The 20,735-nt window shown below is 35.6% G+C and overlaps 1 protein-coding gene across 4 annotated transcripts in view; it reads left to right on the forward strand.

Moving 5' to 3' along the window:
* Window positions 1–20,735, forward strand: part of FNDC3A (fibronectin type III domain containing 3A) — a 160,156-nt gene that overhangs the window by 112,575 nt on the left and 26,846 nt on the right. For all 4 annotated transcript variants that reach the window (XM_024755384.1, XM_024755383.1, XM_024755385.1 and 1 more), the window contains 8 exons: window positions 1,071–1,129; window positions 5,720–5,877; window positions 7,826–7,885; window positions 8,980–9,118; window positions 10,884–10,937; window positions 12,981–13,105; window positions 13,473–13,647; window positions 15,404–15,490. In XM_024755384.1, the coding sequence (XP_024611152.1) occupies window positions 1,071–1,129; window positions 5,720–5,877; window positions 7,826–7,885; window positions 8,980–9,118; window positions 10,884–10,937; window positions 12,981–13,105; window positions 13,473–13,647; window positions 15,404–15,490 (857 nt within the window). The remainder of the gene's footprint in view (window positions 1–1,070; window positions 1,130–5,719; window positions 5,878–7,825; window positions 7,886–8,979; window positions 9,119–10,883; window positions 10,938–12,980; window positions 13,106–13,472; window positions 13,648–15,403; window positions 15,491–20,735) is intronic.

Raw genomic sequence — 20,735 nt, forward strand, 5'->3', positions numbered from 1 at the left:
TTTCAGTCATTTCGTCATGCTTCACATAAACTGTCGATTAATAGCCTAACACTTCTTAAATGTGACAGGAAAGTTTTAGAACCTAAATTGTTACTAGGGTATTTCTTTTTATATTTTGGGAAAGCTCAATTAATAATTTCACCTATATCTAAACTTTACTAACCAAGAGAAATTTGTCTTTGATAGGAAAACTCAAAGTTCATCCAGATTCCTTTCCTTCTTCTTTCTGGACCTAGATAAGGCTATGCTGATTTTTATCAAAACTCTTTAATCCTCCCAGCTTCTTTATACGCAAGTCCTTGAAAGCAACTAGTTCTGTCATTCACCAATCTATTTATATACTCTGTAGTTAGGATAGAGTATTGTCCATTTCTTTCTTCAAAAGTTCTTTTGTTTCAAAATCCCCATGTTTCCCTTGGATCCTTCCTTTTAACCTGTGACTTTCACCATATAAACTCTGAGCATTACTTCCTTTTCTTTAAAAGTTCCATTCCCCATCAACAAATTTAATGCTTTAACAGCCTCTTGGCTTGCCTATTAACATTTATCAAAATGTTCTCCCATATATTTGAGACCTTCTGATCATTCTTTTCAGCACTGATGTTTCAGAAGAGTTAAGCTAAAGTTTCAGATACATCAGTGGTGGCTATAAGTTATGGTCAAGTCAATTATATTCCTATTTTGGGAACCACAGTTAAGGCATGTCATGAAACAAATACTTAGTTAACTTGTCATTAAGAGGTATGAGATTGGAAAATAAGGACTTTCCAGAGAGAGAGTATTCTTTATTTTTTTTTTTAAAGTATAAAAATATACTTTCCGTAAAACTTATTGACTAGTTCAGATGTGTATAGTGGTATTATAATTAGTAATCATGGTTAAAACAGACATAGAAACTGAGGCGGAAGAACTCTAAAGAGCCACAAGCTGCTGAATATGAACTAAGAGGTAAAAACCAGAAAATAAAACTCTCAAATACCAACCACTTGGTATATGTTTTAGAAGACATATTGGGAAGGGAGTGGGATGATTGCATTTAGGTTCATTTTTTGTTTTGTTTTGTTTTTAAGAAAAAGATGAAGAAACTAAAGCTTTTGAAGCACTTCTTTCCAACATTGTCAAACCAGTGGTAAGTATCTTATGTATTTTCTTGACATTATATTTAGTATATTCATACAGGATTTTGGTATATTCAGGCCTATTCAGGCCTTGTTTAAAACTTAACTATATGTAAGGAATGTGAGGTCAGTAGTGGATCAGTACAGATCTGACATAAGGTGAGATAGTTTAGTTTAATCAGTGAAGCAGAATACTCAACCAAGAATTTTTAAACAAGGTTTTAATATATGCTCAATGACATTGGAAATGACTGGACCAAGCAAAGATCTAATAAGGAGTGTAGGTACAACTGATTATCATTTTTTTAAAAACCCATTTATATTATTTCCAAATTAAATATATCCAATTAACTCCATATACAAAAAGAGTTAAAATCAAACCATAGAAGAAAGTTAATATTCCCCAGTCCTTTTTTTGTGTAGATGTAATAGAAGAAATCAGAAAAAGGTATGACAGCAAAACTGGCTACATCTGCATATTTTTAGAATAGCCTAAATAAAGGCTATCATTCTAATAGAAAAAATATTTCCATCAGATAAGAAGAAAGATTAAAGTGCTTGTACAAACTGAATTTTTTAAAAATAAATTTATTTATTTATTTTTGGTGGCGTTGGGTCTTCGCTGCTGCACGCGGGCTTTCTCTAGGTGCAGCGAGTGGGGGCTACTCTTTGTTGTGGCACGCGGGCTTCTCATTGCAGTGGCTTCTCTTGTTGCAGAGCACAGGCTCTAGGTGCGCGGGCTTCAGTAGTTGTGGCTCGTGGGCTCAGTAGTCACGGCGCACGAGCTCTAGAGTGCAGGCTCAGTAGTTGTGGCGCACAGGCTTAGTTGCTCCACAGCATGTGGGATCTTCCCAGACCAGGGCTCGAACAGCTTTTCTTCAAGAATGGTTTTGATCACTACCCAACAAAGACCACAAGCTTCCTCAAAAGTTAAAATATACTGTACATAATTCAACCACTTCCATTTTCATGTTTGCCTACTACCATTTAGTCTTTGTCAGTACTTACACGTATTTTTACATGGTCATGTCTATTTTCAGCTACTATCTAGAAGTGGATTCAGAATGGAAGGATTGTGGGGACTTCCCTGGTAGTCCAGTGGTTAAGACTCCATACTTGCACTGCAGGGAGTGTGCGTTTGATCCCTGGTTGGGGAACTAAAATCCTGCATGCTGTGTGGCATGGCCAAAAGATAAAACAATTTTTTTTAATTTTTTAAAATAAAAAATGGAAGCATTGTGTAGCAAAAAAAGAACTGAATTATTCAGGCCCTGGTCACTAGTTGAGTGACCTCAGACAAGTCACTTAACCTTTCTGAATGTGTTTCATCTATGAAATGAAGATAGTTATGTCTGTTTTGCCTGCTTTAGAGCATAATTATAAGGATCAAGTGAGGTGGATATAAAAGGAAATTTTACTTCTAAAGTAGCATACAAATAGAAGACATATTTCAGATGATTTCTGTATCTGTATTTTTAACCCTCATTATTCACCTCTTTCTCTAGAACCACATTTCCTGAAGCATCCTAAAGAATACCCCAAGTTTGTATGTTTTGCCAACAACTAGAACTTCATCTAGAAAACCAAATTCTTCATCATTTTTCCTAAACTATTTTCTCTTCTCCATTGTTCCTCTAAAATAAAAAAGGAATTGGATTAGATCCCTTTAGTTTTCTAATTTCAGTATTTCCATCAATGAACACTTATCCAGATTTCTCTGGCTCACAGTATCAGTATTATCTTAGATTTCTTCTTTACCTTTAATTCTCCCCATGCCAAACTGAATTGCAAGCTTTATCCTTTTTTTCGCTATAAATTTCTAGGATCTACTTTTTCCTGGACACACACGCACACACTCATCTTTACACAGGAATTTCACAGTACCTTAATGGCAGTCCACTTCTCTTTCTTCTTTACAACTGGTTACATCCTTCTGAAACCAGCACCAGAAAACAGCATTTTTAGGCATTTTTCAGACTACATTCATTCTCCTTGATCTCCCTCCAGTGTTTGACATGGTTGATCATTTCCTCGTTCCCTTATCAATCATCCTTTTAATGGTCCACTATCTCTCTCTCTCCCTTAATCTATGGTTTTCATGAACATGAAATTACTAAAATACACACTCACACATGTTCCAGCAGCTTACCCATTTCTTTTCTACCAAAATTATATCCCATCCCAAATCCTTTAAAATTCTGTTCAAAATTCACTTCTCATGAAGTTTTCCACAGCAACCCTAGTGTAATCTTTTGTGCCTTAACATTTATATGCAAGTAATAAAATACCTTTTTTAAAGAATGAGTTGGGACCAAGAGTTATTCTGTAAAAATGGATTGTCTAGAAAAGCTGAAATTAGCAGTGTGTCTAATTTTTTTTTTTAAGCTATACTTGGTAAATTCAACATAGTATCCTGGAAAAGTCTATTTAGTTTAGTTAAAATTTTAATTGATAGTATTCTACCAGTGTTAATTTCTTAGTTTTGACAGAAATACATCATTATATAAAATGTTAACATTAGAGGAAGCTGGGTAGAAAGTATACAGAACTCTGTATGTATACTATCTTCCCAACTTTTCTGTAAATCTAGATTTATTCCCCAAAAAAAGCCATTTTAAATATACTGTATTTGATTAATTAAGGTAAACAGATCATTTCACTCATTTTTATAGATGGCACCTGGAACCTAAAAGGTTGAGAGTTTAGTATCACCAAGCAAATTAGTGACAAGTCTTCTGTCTCCCTGCTTAGTCTTTTCTCTATTGCCTATGCTTTTGATGATGTAATCAGTAGCCTATGCTTTTGATGATGTAATCAGTACCCACAAAGCCTAATAAGCTTTATAATGTAGATGCCAGTTAATGCTATTAACTTACCTACCTTCAGAATACTGTTCACTTCCCTGTTCTCACAGTTTTAACACAGTTATGATCATCCCATAAAATCAAGAAACTCTAAAGGGTACAGATATATGTATGTTAACAGTATGTTTGTTTAAAAAGGAAAGAAAACCTTACACAGTTACAGATTAATAGCCAGATGGACACTGGTTAAAACAAGGAATCACTTTTAAGTCCATTGTAAATGCAACATAGTACTGAACTAAGACTTTTTAAAGACAGCATGACAGTAAATATTACATTTCCTGTGACTCAGCAGAAGCAAAATAAATACAGTAACAGTCTTCTAAACTTATTCAAGCTTTGAAAGCTTTGAAAAGGAGAGAAAGTTATGCTTGTGTATAGATTGTTTATTCTGCCTAATTCAAGATAGGGGCTTCATCCTAGTGGTCAGTGGTTTTGTTTTGTTTCTGTTTGTTTTACTGTCTTTGACTAAGATAGTCATTAAATGTAGATAATTTTAAAGCAAGCTTTTACATTAATGTCTGGGTATTGATATAATCTGATACCTTTCTTACCAATCTTTAGTTTAAATCAAATCCCTAGACTTTTTTTCCTCTTTATTAGACTTTTTTAATAAAAGTAATCCAAAATGTAAAAATGCTATTAAGACCTCCTGTTTTTCTCTCATATCTCTCTTCATCCCACCACACATACTCACAAAATTCCCCAAAGGTAAGGATTAGTACATTTTTATAGTACATTTTCAGATATTTGTATGCGTTATTTGTATGCGTTTTTTAATTTCTTTAACACAGCTGAAATCATAGCATATATATTGCTTTGCAGCTTCCGTTTTTCCTCTATTACATAGCACCAGTATATTGAGGATGTCTTTAAATGTCAGCACGTACATGTCTACCTCATTTTTTGAACACCTGCATAGTAATATGTTAAGAAGCTATACCAATTTCCAGTTTCTTGCCACTATTAAGAGTGCTGCGACGAGTATTCTTAAGGGTGTATATTTATGTACTTATGTAAGTTTACGGAATATTATCATGAAAAAAAATTCCTGGAAGTAGAATTCCTGAATCAAAAAGTAAACACATTTTAAATTTTTATAATGGTTCCCAAGTAGCTCTACATAGGGATTGTACCAATCTATACTCCTATCCTCATTTAAGAGACCACCCATTTCTCCAGACCCTCACCACACTAGATATTAATCCAGTATTTCATCCATTAATTAATTTTAATCTTCCCTAACCCAGTGGATGAAAAGTAGTATCTTGTTTTAATTTACATTTATTTAATTATGAATGTAGTTAGATATATTTTATATCTTTTTATTTTAAATATTATTCAGTTATATTTCTTCAGACAGTCCATGTCCTTTGCTCATTTTTCTGTTGAGGCTTTGGTCTTTTTCTTATTGTTAGACACTTTCTAAAGTGAGGAAATGGAATCCTTTCAAGCATGTTACAAGTGGGTTTTTTCTGCCCTTCTTTTGACTGTATATGATGTTTACACTAATAGTTTTAGACAGCCCCAAACGGTCTTTAAACCTTTGTTGAACCTATCTGCCCTTGCACAGCAAATTGTATCTCATCTACAAAAGGACAGATTTCTATTTGTGAGCCATTTTATGTAAGTAGTTAGATATATTTTATTTAATCTTGAAACCCCATTAGATTTTTTTTACTGTTTGTTGTACACATTAGTTGTTTCAAAGAGCTTTCAAATATTATGTTTTTGCAGGCCTCAGACATCCAGGCAAGGACAGTAGTACTTACCTGGTCACCTCCTTCCAGCCTCATTAATGGCGAAACAGATGAGACTACTGTACCAGAGCTCTATGGTTATGAAATTCTGGTCTCAAGTACTGGAAAAGATGGGAAATATAAAAGTGTATATACGTAGGTATTTGTTATGTTTTACTCCCTGCCATTATATAAGTTAATGGTTTATCAAAAACAGCTTAAAACTAATTCTGTGCTATTTTCCCTCTTCATGCTTTTATTTTGACTCTATAAGTTGACCAGTGATAGTAATTTCAATGTAAATAGTCCAAATGCTGGCTGGTTCACATTTCTGTCTACACTCCCTTGGAATAATCACTTTCATTGCCCACATTCAGCTTTTTTATTTTTCAGTAGGCTCCCTAATAGATATTTCACTATTCACGTATTCCTGAGACATAAATATAAACTGTAGTATGTAGAAGCCAGGACCTGAAATGGAGAACTCTTATATTGTGAACTCATGCAATGTGATATTGCTCCTCTAGGGAGTTGGATTTAATTCTTATATGTACAAGCTCATATCCCATTGTAAAATGAATTTAGTACCATTGTTCCTCATTTGTGTGTTGGTATGTTAATAATCATAGTTTGAAAAAATCATAGTTCTCTTTTCTTGGTTCTAAAGCGTATTATATACCAAGAAGCCTTAGAAAGTATCAGTGGCTAAAACTGTGATGTTTATGATTGATGGTTGTAAAATAAATTATTTTTCTCTTCTTATTCATATAGAAATTGCTTATTCTGATGAAAAAGAGTAAAGTCGATTACTAGTTAAAATTTCACCACCAGGAAGATTGTAAAGGAGGTGGTTAGCCATTTGAATGATCACTATTAACACACAACACTGGATACATCAGCCTTCTTGGTATCTTTTTTCAAAAAAATAGCTAGTGTGGGGAAGAAAGGAAAGAGAAACTGCTCCAGTGACTGTCATCTAGCAACATAAGGTTATAAGAATGTCCTATCTCCTTCTCTCTTTTGAGACTTCCTTGTGTTTATTCTATTTCTTCTTAAAAGAGACAAAACCTACCTAAGAGGTAAACAGAGGGTAAAGGAGCATCAACGTAAAGGTTTCTTTTTGTGTTAATGGCTGTTCTAGTTTGATATGGCTGTTTTCTCAGAGGAAGGATTTATCTCCATTTGCAGCCTGACCAGAGAGCACAAGAGGGACATTAGTCAACCTTAGTCACCTTTTTTACCCTGCACCAATTAAGGTCTCTTTCTGAGGCTGCTACTACAACTGCCTGATTCATTAAGGTGTACTTCTATCAGTGAGACATGTTTCCTTTCTCATACGATTCACTGGCTTTGATTTGAGAAACAGGATAGCTGTGGAAGGAAAGTGGGAGGGAGGTGGGAGGTTGGAGGAAGAAATCCATAAAGTGGAAAGGAGAGAAACTTAACTGAAGGAAATGAAACAGAGAACAGTGATTTAAAAGAAAAGGAAGAGAAAACAGGCTAGTTTGTTGGCTACATACCCAAATAATAGTTGTATCAAATGATTATTTAAGAAAATATGTGCCATTATATTTGAAAATTTAATAGTGGCCATAAAAAATGCTTTACCTTAAATTATGATTCAGTTTTTTTTTATCTACTCATTAAACTAACATTTTAAATAAAGTTCCGTGTTATATTTTAAATAAAATCCAGTTGTGGCAGACTCCTTGTAGAAATTTGGTAGGTTTGATTTCAGTAGTACATGTGTTATTTAGCATTTTAATTATATACCAGTGGATTTTCAAATAATTGAAAATGGTTCTGTTTCTTCAGTAAGCTAAGTATATTCCCTAACTCCACAGGGGGGGGAAAAAAGGGTCTGGCTTACACAATTGATTTGCTTAGCATACCTTTTTGTTTTAAAGTGGTATTCAGGTACATGCTTAAGTTCGGCATATATCTTAATTACACAAATTGCATATTAGTGCAATCTGAATGTGGTTACAGTTGGAAAAGTAAGAAGCAGTATAATTTCATAAAGTACCACAAACTGTAGTGTACATAATACATATCCTCTGGAATGCTTTATCAGACAACGAAATGTTGCCTTTTTTTTCCCCAGAGGAGAAGAAACCAGTGTCACTTTAAATGATCTCAAACCAGCTACAGATTACCATGCAAAGTAAGGAATTCCTATATGTTGCTTTTATATGATATAGCATAGGGTTTGTTTTTAATGATTTCCTTAAAAGTCTAGAATATAATTTAAATATTAATTTTGGATTAAAAACATGGGTTTTGTGGACTTTGATTTTTCTTGTGGTATAATTATCAACACTTTCCAAAAAAAACAAAAACATTTAACTCAAATGTTATATTGATGTGGTAAATCACCCTGTTTGTAGGACCTAGGGATTAGAATGAATATACAGATATGTATAATATAGCTGTAATATCTAATTCAGCACTGGAAAACTGTCCCAGCTTTTGAAACTTTTACAAAACAGAATCATAAATAATATTTGCTACTTACGTATTTTTACTCCATCCTATTTTGTACAAGTTTGGGATATTAAAACTGAGAATTTCATAACATTTAATTAGGATAACTTAGATACTACTGTTTTGTTCTGCACAGTTCTTCTTTTATAATTTACCGAAATTATTTTATAGACTCTAGGGTCTCCCCAGCTGGGACTCAGTATAACGATTTAGTCAGTCACCTCTTTTTAAAAAGAACACTTGTAGTTGGGATTATTCCTATTAAACTATTAAATTAAGTCTTCAATTATACATCCTATGGATAAACCCAAAGTATCATCCAACCTAATATTTTTCAAACTGTGGATTGCAACCATTATTGAATCATGAAATTAATTTTGTGGGTTATATTCAGAATTTTTAAATTTAAATATCAAATGGAATAGAAAGTATCAGTATATTACCCTAGTTAAGGATATTGTTTCAGGGTACTTGTGCATGCGTGTGTGTGTGTGTGTGTGTATGTGTGTGTGTGTATAAATGCGTATCTCAGAGACACAGTCACAGTTTAAAATGTATTCTTACTTTCGGCAGTCAGAAAAATATGAAAGCCCCTGGCCTATTCTATTTTTCTTTTTTTTAAGGGTCACCCTTTATTTCTGATATGCATATTTTCTCAATAGAACATTTTAGAGGGCATCTTACTGACTTGCCCGTACTTAAAGGTGATGCTATAGAATGGTAGGATACAGTGATTCTATCTGCAGGTTAAAACAATTTATTCTATCACCTTAGAGTCCAGGCAGAATACAATTCTATAAAGGGAACTCCTTCCGAAGCTGAAACCTTTACCACCTTGAGCTGTGAACCTGACACACCTAATCCACCAAGGATAGCCAATCGGACCAAAAATTCACTCACTTTGCAATGGAAGGTAAGAATATTCTCTAGAGTATTTCCAACTGGACATTTGTTTCCCTTTTTTTTCTTCTGTAGTATTAAACTCCATTTGTTTTTGGAGACAAAAAGGTTTAAGCTAAATTGCTCTTGCTCTTCACATTATTAAATAGGCATTTGTTCCTTATAAAATAACACTCTTATTTGTGTTATTAACACTCATCAGTTTTTCTTACTATAATGTTAAGTATAGCAGAAAAGATTGATTTATAATTAGCAGCCCTTATACTGAATTTGTGATGACACTGCAATGTGTAATTCTCAGGCTCATTACTACTTTCTATAATACTCTGTAATGACACCTTTATATCCTGAATTTTATCCTAAAATGAGATTCATAATAACTAGACTCATAGTTTTTAAAATATTAATGTCTTGAGGAATAAAATTATTTTTAATAGAATAATATATTTTTTGATATATAAATATTTGTGCCCAGCTACACAAGAAGATGTAATGGAAAGACACTAGATAGAATTGGTAATTCACACACCACAGACATCATTGTCATTGGTGACATGATTTTCTGAAATGATACCTAGGTCTTGGTAAATTTTTGAATAAAATTAAGTACAAGCTTTCCCAACTTGCATAGTAGTTGCATTTGGGGGAATACAGTAACTGTTAAAACTATACCGCAAATACCTTGTAAAATGGAATTAGGGTCTAGGCAGTAATAATTATAAACAGATATTTCACCTGTATGGATGTCCAGGAGCACATTCAGAAGTCCTAGAGGAAAAGAACAATTCTTCATTGTACTGAAATGAAGGTGAAATTCTTTAGTTTTAGAATGATTAAATACTGGGGAAAAAATGACCAAAAAAGCTGAAATTTTCACCACTGAAAATTAACAGATTGGTGAATTAGCAGTCTTAGGCGGTTGACACGTGGAGTCTAGAAGCAGAGATCCAGACAGTATGCCCTCTTGGAGGCGGTTGACACGTGGAGTCTAGAAGCAGAGATCCAGACAGTATGCCCTCTTGGAGTTCCTTTCAGAACACTAGTTCTTTCACTTTTTAGTGTATTACACAATATCACTTTCAGATTGTAAGTTGAGTTTTAATGAAAATGACAGGATCTATCCCAGGAGCTTAAAGCTGATAAAACCTTCTGATAAAAGGCAGTTTATTTATTTTTTTAAAGGATTATAGGGCTTCCCTGCTGACTCAGTGGTTAAGAATCCGCCTGCCAATGCAGGGGACATGGGTTCGAGCCCTGGTCTGGGAAGATCCCACATGCTGCGGAGCAACTAAGCCCATGCGCCGCAAGTACTGAGCCTGTGCTCTAGAGCTCACAAGCCGCAACTACTGAAACCTGCACGCCTAGAGCCTGTGCTCTGCAACAAGAGAAGCCACCGCAGTGAGAAGCCCGTGCACGGCAAGGCAACAAAGAGTAGACCCCGCTCGCCGCAGCTAGAGAAAGCCCACACAGCAACAAAGACCCAGCCCAGCCAAAAATAATAAATTTTTTTAAAAAAATTATAAAAGTTAAGAGATCTTGATAAAAGAGATTGTTCAGTGTTCATAAAAATTTGAGTAGCCTCTTGTTTTATTTTCTTGAAGTTAAAAGGATTATAGGATACGCATGTATTTCTGTATTCTCTGTGCACATTTTTCCAGGGCTAAATCCCAGAGAACATCTGCAACACACAATAGATGCCTTAGATTGGATCGTCACATATCTTTTATAAAAGTACTAATTTGTACTCATTTTTGTTTGTTTTTTGGTGTTTGTTTTAGGCACCTAGTGACAATGGTTCTAAAATCCAAAGTTTTATTTTAGAATGGGATGAGGTAAGTACATTTAAACTTTTTAAATTAGGCTAAAATGTATGCATATCCTCAGGCAGAAATACCTTTTTGTTTATGAGTCAGCTGATGGTGTTCTTAGAAACCATTACTGACCAGACTTCCCAGTGTTCTAATTGTTTTCAACTAAACCACCATCAAAGCTATCACTTGGTTAATTAACTTGATGGAATATTTTCTTTCACATCAGCCTTAAAGGCAAGCATGTTCATTTACTGTGACTGCTTTAACAAATTACCACAAACTGAGTGGCTTAAAACAACACTTTTACTCTCTTATAATTCTCGAAACCAGAAATCCAAAATAGCTTTCACTGCGCCAAAATCAAGGTGTCACCACAGCCGTGCTTACTCCAGGGACTCTAGAGCAGAACGCATTTCCTTGCCTTTTCCAGCTCTGGAGGCTGTGCTCATTACTTGGTTCATGGCCACATCAGATTGCCTTTTCTCCCCCTGCTGCCATTATCACATGGCCTTCCTCTTCTGTCTTCAAGTCCTTCTCTGCTTCCCTCTTAAAAAGGACACTTGTAATTCCATTTAGGACCCACCCAGATAATCCAGGATAATCTCTCCACATCTCAAGAGCCTTACCTTAACCACATTTGTACAGTTCCTGCTACCATGTGAGGTAACATTCACAGGTTCCAGGGATTAGGATCTGGATAACTTCGGGGGCTGTTATTCAGCCTACCACAGCAAACATACTGGGCTTTATTGTTTAGTACTTTGTTTTACTGTCATTTATATATATCATGTTCTCTTTTGCCCGGCTGCTTCACTGCAGCTAAGAGGAGGGGCCAGAGGGAGTAGAAGAAATTCCACTGATAATTTGGGAATTCAAATTGAGGCACAACCCAAGTAAGTTTTATTCCAGAAGGTCTAAGAGAATTCAGAATTAGGAAGTCTATTGCTGTATCATAGTAACTGAGAAGAAGAACTGTATCATCTTAATAAATTATGACAGATATTTGATAAAATTTATCACCCATCTCATTTAAAACTCAAAACAAATTAGGAATAGAAAGGTAATTCCTTATTTGATAGTTTTGTATTAAGTGCAGTACTATCACTAAACAATAAAAGCACTTCTAGTCAAAGCAAATACAAGTCAAAGTTGCCAGTTTTCCCCAGCTTTATTTGACATTATTCAGGAAGTTATAGCTAATACAGTATGATTTGGAATCAAAACAAGAGGTAGAGCTATGGTGGCTGGGCTGGGGGAGCAAGATTATCATTTTTTAGAGATGACATGATTTTCTATTTAGATAACTTGATAGAATCAACTATAAACACTATTAAAACTAACATTAGAGTTCAATAAAGCAACCAGATTCAGACTAAAGGTTTTCTTTGAAGCAGAGGTCACCCTAACCGCCCTTTACCTCTACCACACAATAACGAGAAATGGGTAGAAAATAAAAAATGTGTTGATTTTATGTAGCATCTTAAATTTCTAAAACTCTTCAGTTGTCCTGAACTGCAGACTTTTCTCTCTCCCATCTTAATGTCTGTAATGGGATTTTTCTCTCTGTTTATACTCTTTCAGTATTAAATCTAAGCAGTAGTAGTGCCAAAATCTTTAAGGAAGTTTAGCAGCTATCTAGGTGGTTTGGGGATGGGTAGGGACCTTTTCTTGAAACTGTTTGCATAGAACTTTTCATAGGTTGAGGAAAGCTGCCAGTTATGCATATCAAAGATCAACCTATTTCCACCGCTACCAGTCCCCCCATAGAGATTGTGGGATCCATACCTGGAAAGAGTTTCTTTTACTAAAAGCCAGAGGTTAAGCATCAGCTATGAAACAGGGTGCTTAGTTCAAGAAGCTATACAGAGATGCCTGCTCTTCAGTTTTTGAATTCTGCGTTAATGAACAGTGAGTATCATATAAAAGATGTGTTATCTTAGACTTCTCTTGAGATTCATGACATGCATGTAACAAAGATGATTTTTAATGTACACTAGCTAATATGTTACTATCAATTAGGAATTACAGTAATGTACAATGATATATAATAACTGTTTCTCTTAGGGAAAAGGAAATGGAGAATTTTGTCAGTGTTACACGGGCTTACAGAAGCAATTTAAAATTACTAAACTGTCACCAGCAATGGGTTGTAAATTTAGACTATCAGCCAAAAATGACTATGGTCCAAGGTAAGATACATTTTAATGTAGATACTTTAGACTATTCATTTGTATAAATTATTCACAGTCCAAATTATCCACTAAAAATTCTGCCTTAGTTATCACTTCGTTGATATAGTTAAGATGTGTTACTAACCTAGCAAAGCTATGAGAGAATTTGTTAATTACATAAACTGCAGTTTTAAAACAATACTAATTCACTTTTAGGTATCTGACCTGGTTACCATAAAGATATTACCAAATCCAAGATATTATTGGATTATAATTAGTTATCAAAATTATCATTTGCCCCAAAAATGTCACTTATCAAAATGAGTTCTTTGGCTATAAAAAATAACTATTTTCCTTCCTTCTTAAAAACCATTTGCTTCAACAGTGGTTTTAGTGAAGAAGTCTTATATTACACCTCAGGCTGTGCCCCTTCTATGCCAGCAAGTCCTATATTAATTAAAGCTGGGGTTACTTGGTTATCCTTACAATGGAGTAAACCCTCAGGAACACCATCAGATGAAGGAATTTCTTATATTTTAGAGATGGAGGAAGAAACTTCAGTAAGTATGTATTTTAAATATGGTACTTAAAGCATTTCAGTGTGACATTAATCCTGATACAGTAAATATTGCCACAATAGTTAGATCGTTTCCCAGATGCTTTGAAACCTTGGTTGGTTACTGTTTGGGAGGGACTGGAAGTGAGGGACAACTCAGCCTTTTGTTTTGATGTGTTGGAGGGGGTTTTGGTTTTTATGTGTGTTTGGATACATTTTATGCCTGGGAACAACACAGACTACACTTCAAGTATATATGTTTAGGGGAAAATAAAGAGAGGGAAGGATCACCACAGCCTTAGACTAAGCAACTCTAAAAGATAAGAAAAGAGAATGTCTCCCTTCTCCAACTGTGTTCATGCATTGCTTCTCCAAGTGCCACAGAAACTTTGAAGAGCCTCACATGAGACTATACAGTGCAGCCTGAATCTAGTTACCAGTGTCTCATCTCCTGTAAGCTAGACCTGAGCTAAACAAGAGTTGGGCTGTCTTCTCCTAGTTATATATAGTTTCATAGCTTTTCAGAGTTACTTTGAAGCAATCAATATGAGTCAAAACTGGCTTGGTCCATAGACAACTAATGAGAACATACTGTATAGCACAGGGAACTCTATTTAATGCACTGTGGTGACCTAAATGGGAAGGAAATCCAAAAGAGGGGATATATGTATATGTATAGCTGATTCATTTTGCTGTACAGTAGAAACTAACACAACGTTGTATAGCAACTATACTCCAATAAAAATTAATTTTAAAAAAATAGCTTGGTCCATTCTAGGTGTATACCCAGAAGAATTGAAAATACATGTTTGTACAAAACTTTGCACACCAATGTTCACAGCAGCATTAATCATAATAGCCAAAAAGTGGGAATAACCGAAATGTCCATCAACTGATGAATAGATAAACAAAGTGTAATATATCCGTGCAGTAGAATACCATTCAGCCACATAAGGGAATGGAGTACTGACATATGCCACAACATGAATGCGCCTTGAAAACATTATGCTAAATAAAGAACCGAGTCACAGAAAACTGCATATTGTGTGATTCCATTTCTATGGGTATAGGCAAATCCATAGAGATAGAAAAGAGAGAAAGTGATTGCTAACCAGAAAGTAAAGTACAGGCTTTATTCTGGAACTAGGAATTAAACAGTGGTTTCACAAGCTTGTGACTATACTATAAACCATTGAACTTTATACTTTAAAAATGGGAATTTTATGGTTTGGGAATTATATCTCAGTCTTTTTAATTTTTAAAAATAACATTGGGAAAGTATAAGCATTGTCCCTGGGGCTATAAATAATGCCAAACTAAATAATGCCAAACATAAGTGACATCACAACCTCCCAGCACAACCAACTATTCATCTATTCACCTAAACACAGTTATGTGTTCAGGGAAAGTTAAATATGTTAAATAGTTATGGTTTTGTTTAGCTCTTGCAACATCTGTCTGGGAAATTCCTGTTAGTTCTAGGCATAAGCTTACTGATGGTGATGTTACCATTGTCTCTCATTTTCCCTCAACACAAAGATCTTCTCTTGGCTACTGTATTTACTGAGAATAAGTGGTCTTCCCCATCCTCCTACAAATGTTCAGTAGCATTTCTGGATCTGTCTACTCAAGATGAAGATTACCCTCAACCAAGCATTAAATCACATTGCACGTAACAGAAGATGAAGAGGACCTGAGTCTTTTCACATATTCCTTATTCCCCATATTTCTGCTAATGAAGACTTATTTTCCCTTTCCAGGGATATGGTTTTAAGCCTAAATATGATGGAGAAGACCTTGCTTACACAGTGAAAAATCTCAGACGTAGTACAAAGTATAAATTTAAGGTAAGCTTTGAAAGCCCTTGAAAGATTTGCTTGTTGTTATTGTTCCTGTTATAAAGGCAGGTACATGCCTCACTCCTGTGGGGTTTTTTGGGGTTTTTTTGCGGTACGTGGGCCTCTCACTGTCGTGGCCTCTCCCGTTGCGGAGCACAGGCTCCGGACCTGCAGGCTCAGCGGCCATGGCTCACGGGCCCAGCCGCTCCACGGCATGTGGGATCTTCCCGGACCGGGGCACGAACCCGTGTACCCTGCATTGGCAGGCGGACTCTCAACCACTGCGCCACCAGGGAAGCCCATTCCTGTGGTTTTATTTATTTATTTATTTTTTGCGGTACACGGGCCTCTCACCGTTGTGGCCTCTCCTGCCATGGAGCACAGGCTCCGGATGCGCAGGCTCAGCGGCCATGGCTCACAGGCCCAGCCGCTCCACGGCATTTGGGATCCTTCCGGACCGGGGCACGAACCCACGTCCCTTGCATCGGCAGGCGGACTCCCAACCACTGTGCCACCAGGGAAGCCCCCTGTGGTTTTAAATCTTAAATATTTTGGCCTTTTCAAATGAGCTTTAATTACTTTACTATATAATAATGCTTCTCAAACTTTATGTATTTAAATTCAAAACAGTCTCAGTGTTTTACAGGAGTCTTATTTGCAAAACGTGAACAAAACATCTTTTAAAATGTGGATGTCAAAAAAAAAATGTGGATGTCATTGAACATAGTCAGAATGTGCTTTTTTGGCAGGTATATCAGAAAAAAGTAATGATATTTTAATGCTCTATCTAGTGGTGCACAGTTTCAATTGTCCAGTCACTAGTAGTTACTTGATGAAGGTGATATCTACCATGTTTCTTCACTGTAAAGTTGTTCTTTTTCTCTTTGTAATAAGTATTATGTGAATATACTCTGTAGACATCTTGTTCCTCATCTAAGTTTCACCCACTAGTTTTAACACCCATTGGTAATTCTTGCCTGAATCAGTTATTCAGTAATCATGATTAATGGTTGCCAAGTGGTGATTTTTTAAATTTTATCATTCCTTCTACATTTATTAATTTGCATTATACTATAAGGAAAAGCTTTCTTTTCTCATTTATTTATATCAATATGAACTCATGGATTCCTGTTTACTGAGTGGGTTATATTTTGTTGCTATGGCTATCAGTTATGAGGTTCAAATTGTCTTAGATTTGGGAGCCCTTGTCAGGCTGACTTCTGAATTTTTTTGACATGTCCCCACCCCATCATTCTTTGAGCCCACCCTTTCTGGAACACGTTATTTCATTCTCATCTTGTACTTTCTCTTCGTCAACATTGATATTGGCCATTTCTCAAAGCACCTGGGTCCTTTAAGTGGACAATAGTATTTAGAAGTCAAGATCTGGGTAGTAAGTATACTTAATGCTGTAAGGGTATTGCTCCTCCTGGGCATCCTCTCAGTGGACAAGGCTAAGAACTAGATGTGTGTGTGTTTGTCTTGTGTGTGTGTATACACACACATACACAATTTACATGCACAAACACATTTATATTCTTATCTCTAGAATATCTATTTTTAAAAATCATGAGTTCGCACCAAAAACCTCCATTTAATCTAGTGCCATGGGTTAATTCTAATTTTCTCCCTTTCCTTATTTCTAACTCCCATCATCATCAGTGAGAAACATTGCCCCACATATGTTTGCCCCACATATGTTCACAATATTTACTTATTGGATGAAACTCCTCCTCTTTCCTTTATACCCTTCCCTAGAGTCCTATTCTGGGTGCTCAAGTTTCTACTAGGCAGATGCTGCTGCTTCCACCCAACCTACCTCATGTCATTCTTGCTTGCTTGAGGCCTGGAGACTCTACGTCTTGCTCACTTGAAGCAGTAGCAAGCTTTGAAAGTTCTTCTATGGAGACTCCTGAAAATTCTGTATCTTTCCTAGTAATTCATCCATTCTAGGATATATTTTAGCTCTGACTTGGTTGGTGATATGCATTGCTATTTCTTGGCAGACAGTGCTTGAATTAGCTAATATACCAGTTAATATAAGCCAGCCTACATTTTTATGCAGAGGTTTTCCCCAGACTGTAACAGGATGCTTATTAGTTGATAAATTCAACATTTGAGTTTTCCTACCATTGCTTTCAAATAAATGATAAAAGCCATCGTAAATTGTTTTCACTATTAAAAAGCAAAAGATAACTTTTATTACTCCTTGAGAACCTATGAAAGAAAATTTTAATGATAATGGGAAATTTGCAGTGCATATGATTATATTTGTCATGCTTTAGTTTGTATATTAGCTTCATTTTTAAAACTTCTGATAACACTGGGTCATTTTAATTTTCAAATACAGTTTTTATTATTGACAAGATTTATAAAATACCTAAGAAGTATTATGTACATTTATTCTAGTTTTCCTCTTATGGTGTTGGATTGCATTTTTGCTTTAGGTAATGATTATCATACCAGCAGATCTTCAAAAGAGAAGTTGTTAATGTCTTTATAATCTGCTAAATTTATTTAAAAATTCTGGGGGTAAGGCCTAGCAATCTGTATTTTAGTAGGCTCTTCAAGTGATTCTGATGCTTGTGAAAATTTGAGAACCACTGATCTAGAGGAGGGAAAAAAATATTAGGAAATAGAAAATGGTGACTGTATGAAGTTTTCTAGAAGCTCAAACATTTATTTTGAATCTGCCATGTACTGGGTGCCAGCTGAGGTGGGGTTGAATCATTAAATCCTACTTCTATTGTTTGAGTCTTCCTTTCTAGCTTGACATTTGCAGTCTCCTCTTTCAAGCAAACATATCAAAGTAAAATCTTAACACTCTAAAAGAAATCATAGAATACTAAGCAAAAGCAATAAAAATATTATAATGCAGGAAGCAGTGACTAAATAGTATATTATTGTTTGTAAAGAAACAATAAGGATACGATTAACATAAAATTCTAATTTGAGCAAGTTTACCAAATGCCAGAGTTCTAGGTTGTACAGTAAGGACAATCCTAGGACACTCAAAATACTAAAACAAAATTAGAACAACAAAAAAATTTAAAGGACAAAAGAAAAATGAAAATAAAACTTTAAAGCATAAGAGAGCAATGAGAATTCTTAAAATCATTTCAAATTCAGAGTGATAAACAACTGAACAATGCTAATTCCATCCAGTGGTTCACTTGGAAGCTGGGCTAGGACCTAGTGGCCAGTCCCTATGACTCTGGGCCACTAGAAAACTAATGCCTTATTTCCTGAAGTTCCTGAAAAATATGTTTTCAAGTAGCAAGGCTTCTAAGTCAGGGTCAGAGTACCTTGAGCTGAGAACCCTTAGATACCTTTACTTCAGCTTGTTAACTTGTTTTTGAGGCCTTCTCACAGGTGAAGAGAAATCAAAACAGTATCTGGGTCCATCAATTTCACTTACCTTCCATCCTTGAAATTTGCTCATACATCAGCATCTATGACAGTACAGAGTCACGTTCCCTCTTCTTTCTCATCTTGTCTGTTGTCATTTTATGACGTCTCCCTTTCTCCTCTTCCCTATCTAAGTGTGGCCCAAGTTTAGTCCTTAGTTCTACCTGGAATATCCCTTTCTGCCTTGGATATATCATCTCTTTGCCTTATGCGAGCTGTCACTTCTGTCCTAAAGAGTACTAAATCTCCAAACCTGTTCTGTATCACTTTCAAGCTAACTGCTCACCTTCTAATCCAAGTTATATTTTATACCTAATCTGTCTGAAACACAGCTTTGCCTCCAATATATAATTTCCTTAATTTGCTATAAGGTTCTTTATATTCCAACCCATTCAGTTTTTTAACTGCACTGCCTTTCACTTCTTACTTGAACTGGCTCCCTCACCACACTGAATACTCATCCTTCCCCGAGCAGAGCTCACTATTTATTTATTCCCTTCTGCTCCTGTACTCACATCTTTCTATTCTCTCTTATCCAGTCTTCCCCTTTTCACTGCTGTTGTCTGTGAAAACCCAGTTATCACTTTCATTTGCTTTTTCAGAGCCCTTCTGGACCATTTTAGGCCATAGTAATCTTTCTTCTGTTGCCTAATTCTTTTGATATGCATATTGCCTGTCTGCATAGAATCTGCACAAAGATTCTAAACTCTGAAGGTAAAAAGTGCACCACACCTAGAGTTATTAGCACAGTGCTCCCCCTGTGGTGGACACTAAATGAATGCTTTGATTATTCGTAAAATTTGAATTTGGGGGAAAATACGGTTTTATACCTTCCTGGTTAACTGAAGTAAAAGGCAGTGCTGACATATATAGCTTTAAAAACATAATTAGTGGACCTTATGGTTTTTATGGAGTCTGCTTTTACTTTAAAAGCTTCCTCAGACTTCCCTGGCCGTCCAGTGGTTAAGATTCTGCCTTCCAGTGTGGGGGGCGTGGGTTTGATCCCTGGTTGGGGAACTAAGAGCCCGCATGCGGCATGGTGCAGCCAAAGATTTTAATAAATATATAATTTAAAAATAAGAGCTTCCTCTGGAGGGGGCACTGTAGGGGTAGGGGACTAAGAGGTACAAACTACTAGGTATAAAAAAATAAGTATAAAGACATACTGTACAACGCTGCCATATTTAAAATGGATAACCAACAAGGACCTACTGTATAGCACAGGGAACTCTGCTCAATGTTATGTGGCAGACTGGATAGGAGGGGAGTTTGGGGGAGAATGGATACATGTGTGTATATACATATATATATATATATATATATATATATGGCTGAGATGCTTTGCTGTGCACCTGAAACTATCACATTGTTAATTGGCTAAACTCCAATATAAAATTAAAAGTTTAAAAAAAAGAAAGACATTGGGACTTCCCTGGTGGTGCAGCGGTTAAGAATCCACCTGCCAATGCAGAGGACACGGATTCGAGCCCTGGTCCAGGAAGAAGAGGACCCAACACAGCCATAAATAAATAAGTTTCTTTTTTAAAAAAGACATTGTACAATACAGGGAATATAGAAAATATTTTATAATAACTATAAATGGAGTATAACCTTAAAAAACTGTGAATCACTATACTGTACACCCTGTAACTTATACATCAACTATACTTCAGTTTTTTAAAAAAATCTTCCTCTAGTTGTGAGGTTTAAGTAAACACTGTGTACTATGTTGAAAGTGTTTTGACCCCCTTTGAAGTCTAATTTGTAAAGCAGCAGAGTGAGAAAACATCCTGAAATTCTATCTGAATATGTGGGAGGACTGATGAGGAAGCCTGAGCAAAACTGA

Source organism: Neophocaena asiaeorientalis, unplaced genomic scaffold (assembly GCF_003031525.2).
Source record: "Neophocaena asiaeorientalis asiaeorientalis breed wild unplaced genomic scaffold, Neophocaena_asiaeorientalis_V1.1 scaffold59, whole genome shotgun sequence".
NCBI lineage: Eukaryota > Metazoa > Chordata > Mammalia > Artiodactyla > Phocoenidae > Neophocaena > Neophocaena asiaeorientalis.